At 39.7% G+C, this 5,000-nt stretch overlaps 1 protein-coding gene across 1 annotated transcript; it reads left to right on the forward strand.

Moving 5' to 3' along the window:
* Positions 1-353: 353 nt before the first annotated feature.
* On the forward strand, positions 354-4,440 carry LOC131225286 (protein LURP-one-related 8-like). The gene is made up of 3 exons (XM_058220797.1): positions 354-697; positions 3,528-3,761; positions 4,256-4,440. The coding sequence occupies exons 1-3, from the start codon at positions 377-379 to the stop codon at positions 4,382-4,384; spliced, it is 684 nt and encodes a 227-aa protein (XP_058076780.1). The 5' UTR covers positions 354-376; the 3' UTR covers positions 4,385-4,440.
* Positions 4,441-5,000: the final 560 nt, after the last annotated feature.

Here is a 5,000-nt window from a genome sequence, read left to right on the forward strand (position 1 = left end):
CATCTTAGTTTTCCCATAAGATGATGGTATGGATCATCAAAACCTACACGGTTTTTCCACATCTTCATCATGTGCACGAGTATCATATCTTGGTGCATCAAAACATGAATTATACAAATGGAACCCACGTTTTAATAATCTAGACCGTTGAACCGAAGGATCTTATATGGATGGACGGTCCTTCTGAAATTCACCCATTTCATAGGCTCATGACCCTACACTTAGTGTCCTACAAATCAGACGGTTGGATGCCGGGATCATCAAGAGATGGGTCTCCCTAGTACGTAATTTCTCTCTACAAAAGGATAATATAAATAAATAAATAAATAAGAGTATTATAAAAAGCTGAGAAGATCATGTTCCAAGCGCAACTCCCATGTTTATAAAAATTGAAAGAAATGGAGGGACTCCTCATCAGTTCCCAAGATTAATGGGCAGTGACCCAGATCATGATGAGATTCATCCAAGGGCTCTAAGGAGCCTCCATGAATTCCCTCAGCTGTGCTCTTCTTCCCCAGTTCGACTCACAATCTGGTGCAAGTCATTGCTCTTCAATGGCAACGGCTACACCGTCTTCGACGATTCAAATGGAAAGATGGTTTTTCGGGTCGAAAACTACGCATGCAATCGAAGAGAGGAAACTTTCCTCATGGATTTCAACGGTAACGTCTTGCTGACAATCAGACGGTGCAAGAAGGTGATGCGCGTTTTCATCTGTCTCAGTTCATGATAGCTTATTCTTATCAATTTTATCTTTTATTATTCATTTATGATATTTAAATGGAAATGGTTACTGTGGAAATTTTCAATTTGGGTCACTCAAAACATATTCATTAGCTTAGGGTGTGTTTGGTTGTAACAAATATCATGATTTTTATGACTAGTACTTTATTGCACTTGCATCTCTCTGGCCCTCTCGGCCGGTCATTCTCAATCAGTTCCATTACTCAAGAAAAGGTATTTCTATTTTGTATGGTCTAACTTGCTGGCATCAAAGCCGTGAAGGGTGCTTCGCGGAGCGAGCTCTGCATCCATCCTGATCTATGATACTATTGGAGCGAAACAAAGGATCTAAGGGAGAACGGATGCTAGAAATATTAGATATTTGGTGCAACCAAACACATCCTTATAATTCAATATAACACAACACTAATTAGAGTTATTTTGAGAAATCATGATAGAAATACTATATGGCTTGAAAATTTGCATTCCTAAGGTAGGGGCATTTGAGATTGATTGATATGGAAGTAAACATTCAATAAAAAAATACAAAATCAAAACTCACCCCAACTCTGCTGGACAAAGCTTTGCGCTCTCACACCTAATGGTAAACCCAGATGAAGGAGAGTTTACATCGAGTTCACAGCTGATATCTAACTTCTCTTGTAACATTTATCATGTATCCTGACAATGTAAATTAAAATTTATTTTTTATAACATATAGTTAAAATGCGTGATCATTTGAATTTATTAATATAAATACTCTAAAGTTTGTCTGAATTTAATAATATAAATATTCTAAAGTTGCCTGTTATGTATATGAGGGGTAATTCAAGAATAGATTATATGTACGTGGGTAGAAAAAAATAATAATAAATAATAAATAATAAATCTTAAAGTTTGCATTTTATATATGAACCACCTAATTTCCAACAGGTGAAGTCACATAAACATTGTCTTGGCAGGTGGGGCCATGTTTGATAATCCAAATTGTTCAGGGCGTGTTTGGCCCGCGGACTTACACGGGATTAGGAGGTATAGTTTAGTAATATCCCTCCAAACCCTTTTAAATGTCTGTTTGGGGCGGTAGATAGCCGTCCATCGAGTGGATTGCGATGGGATTTTCGGCAGAGAGGAAGGGATTGCGATGGGATTTCGGGCAATTTTGTGGGATTGCGAAATCCCTCTTGGTCTTGACGCCCGGGATGGATTCACACCATCCCATGCCCCATCCAAACAAGGTCACTCCCGTCATCCCGGGATATTGCAAACAACCCAAACAGACCTCCCCAACTTGTCCCGGGATATAGCAATCCCATGGATCTTAAACCAATCCATTGAGTACACCACCATCATTACCTTAAACTTCATCCCTTTCCATCCCTCCTAATCCCTTTCAATCTGCCCGGCCAAACGGGCCCTTATATTTTGGCATGTGTGGTGGCTCTAAAGAGTCTGTCACCAACATGTAGGCACATGTGCCAATAGAGAACATGCATGCAAGATCTAGCTATCTGTCTAGTTGGAAATAATGCTGAGAACATCCACCTCAAAATAAGGCAGCTTTACACGTTAGGTGGGGCACAATGTGTAAAAGAATCTGACTGTTACCATTCATTTATTTTTCTGTTGTGGCCTAGAAGTGCCCTATTGTTACTCAAGAAGACCCAAGAAAAAAGCCCACGTGAATGTTGCACGTGTTCCATGTTCACACGCGTGCCTGCATGCGTATAGGGCTCTGAGGCGTGTGGTGATAGCAAATCTCAGAAATACCATCCCATGTTTTTGGCCATCCAAACGTGCCATTTTTGGCTCGTGAAATGCATGAATGTATTATCTTGGACAGGAATATTCCTGACAAAATTTTTTAAAAAAAAAAAGAAAAAAGAAAAGAAGGGACATTTGTCATCACCAACTCTTCAAGTGAGATTTTAATATTATTATTATTATTATTTAAATATTCTTTAAGCCTCTTCGAGAGAGGGGTATTTGAAATTATTGAAAGGAGAGGGAAGGCGTTTACGATTTTCCTCGTTGACGTCGCTGTAGCAGTTCCTATCGCTCCAAAAAGAACTTCAATAATAGAGGGTGTGTCTCATGCTCATCAGGTACACCTTCGCTAGGGATGGACAAAATTTCCACTGTTTCCTCCTTAAAGTCTCCCATCTGTCCAACACCTCCTAATCTCGATCACATGGTGGTGATAGGTGGGCCCCACCACGTTCTTTTGCAGGTACCGATCATCATTTCCACGTGGTCAAATAGTAGTTACACACAAATTCAGTCTATACTCTATGGACCAGATTACCAACATGTCCATTCTCTATTCAATGCAGAAGACTTATTTAATGGTCTGGCTGCTATGGCTCCTGATATGCAGGCGTCTAGAAATGGTACATGCAAGATATATTAACTTTAGACTGACTTAATTTTGGAAAACACTATCTTTTAGTTACAAACCAATATTCAGATTGGTTGAACAATCCTAACCATTGATTCATTAGAGGTATTTTTCATTATTAACCGTCCAATAAAATACCTACCAATCTGATAGTCAGATAATTGTATAAAATAATTTTTAGTCACAGTATATACATCTAAACAGATACACTAATTTTAGACGGTTTAATTTCAATTAATTGTATAACATCTACAAGTTTTATGTAATTTATAAGTAACTACGTATCATCGATTATACACTCTGCCAGATTATTATTTTTTCTCTTCAATGCATATACTCTGAAATTCAATATAACATGTGCACGTGTACAGGCATGTGACTTGTACCTCTATTTGTGCCCTAGCAGAAGCTGAAGATCTTGGAAAGCTGGGAAGTATACAGAGGAGATCAAGATGTCTTACGGTTGGATGGCCAACAGGAGCCGTTGATTAGGGCTACAAAGGCCTTGGGCTACCCTAGTTGCAAGATATGGGTGGATAACGGTGGAGATGGGCTGATCAATTACTGGATGAACTGGTCACGTCACCAGAGATGGTCGAAGATCTACCGTACAACTTCTGGTGCATCTCCTGTGGCTGAGGTAAGATATTGACCGTAGAAGTAAGGATGTTAAAATGGCCTGAGTTTGGCCCACCATAATCCACGATTCTGATTACGGTTGGCATATACGTATTGCATGTGTACACATATTGCATGCACGTACATTAGTTTTATATGTACGTGTAAAGAGTACTGCTTTCCAGTACACCGTAATTTAAATGTTCCTGTGCACTCTTCGCACGTGCCAAATTGGCATGTAGGGCCTCACCGGATATCTGCCATGGAACAATCATGTCAGTCTGGACATCAGTGGGCCACATGTGTATAAAAAAGTTACCACTAAAATAGATCTACGGTCCACATTCAACATACATGTGTGACCCACCTACTGATTCGTCCAGTCTGATTTTTATGCCACAGAGCACACCAAGTGGGACCAACGTGATGAACAGCGAGGATCTCACACACGTGGGAAGAATAGAATTAGGATTATTACTGCATAGTTAACAGACATATGGCTGGGTTGGTTGGCAGGTTAATAGAAAGTGTGGTTCAGCACCAGAGACACTACTTGGTAAAGATGTTCTGACCTTAAGCATGCAGCCAGGGATGGACCAAGCAATGATCATGGCCATGATCATGATCAATGATGCAATGAGATGAGCACACCCCTTGTATTCTATGTTTCATATATCTTATAAAATTCATTTATTTGCTTTTACCTCTCTCTCTCATGTACACAGTAAAGGCTAGTTAATTGATACTATGGAAGTGTATGATGTTTGATATGCCGGTACTCAGAAATTGTATATGTGGCATACATTAACTCAAACTAAAAAGTCTAATTGCGGAACTAACAGTTCCAAAATCAGATTCGTAGAATCAATCTTAATCTTTGATTCACTGGCATTTGTTTGTTGAAATAAGACATGTAGTAATTTGGCTCACCCTCACTAAGCTCCAAGCACTTGTGCTAAGTCCTGTAGCCTACACAAGAGGAAAACAAAAGAGACCTTGGCTAGAGCAAGGGACCCTCCAACGCCAAAGTCAGGCTGGGAATCTAGGTCCAAGTAATGTAGATAGGTTTCGGGCGAGAGATATTGCATACCTGTTTCTATAGGAGAATCCCCTATTTATACCATTTGGTTGGAGTGAATGTATCCATCATTCTCAACCGGATCTCTACCGTTGGGCAATAACCATGCGTGCATTGATGTCGTCGGTTACTCTATGATTGTGGTGCGACGGTTAAAGCTATCGTGTGTTACTAGAATCTGGT

Source organism: Magnolia sinica, chromosome 14, assembly GCF_029962835.1.
Source record: "Magnolia sinica isolate HGM2019 chromosome 14, MsV1, whole genome shotgun sequence".
In the NCBI taxonomy this organism is placed as follows: domain Eukaryota; kingdom Viridiplantae; phylum Streptophyta; class Magnoliopsida; order Magnoliales; family Magnoliaceae; genus Magnolia; species Magnolia sinica.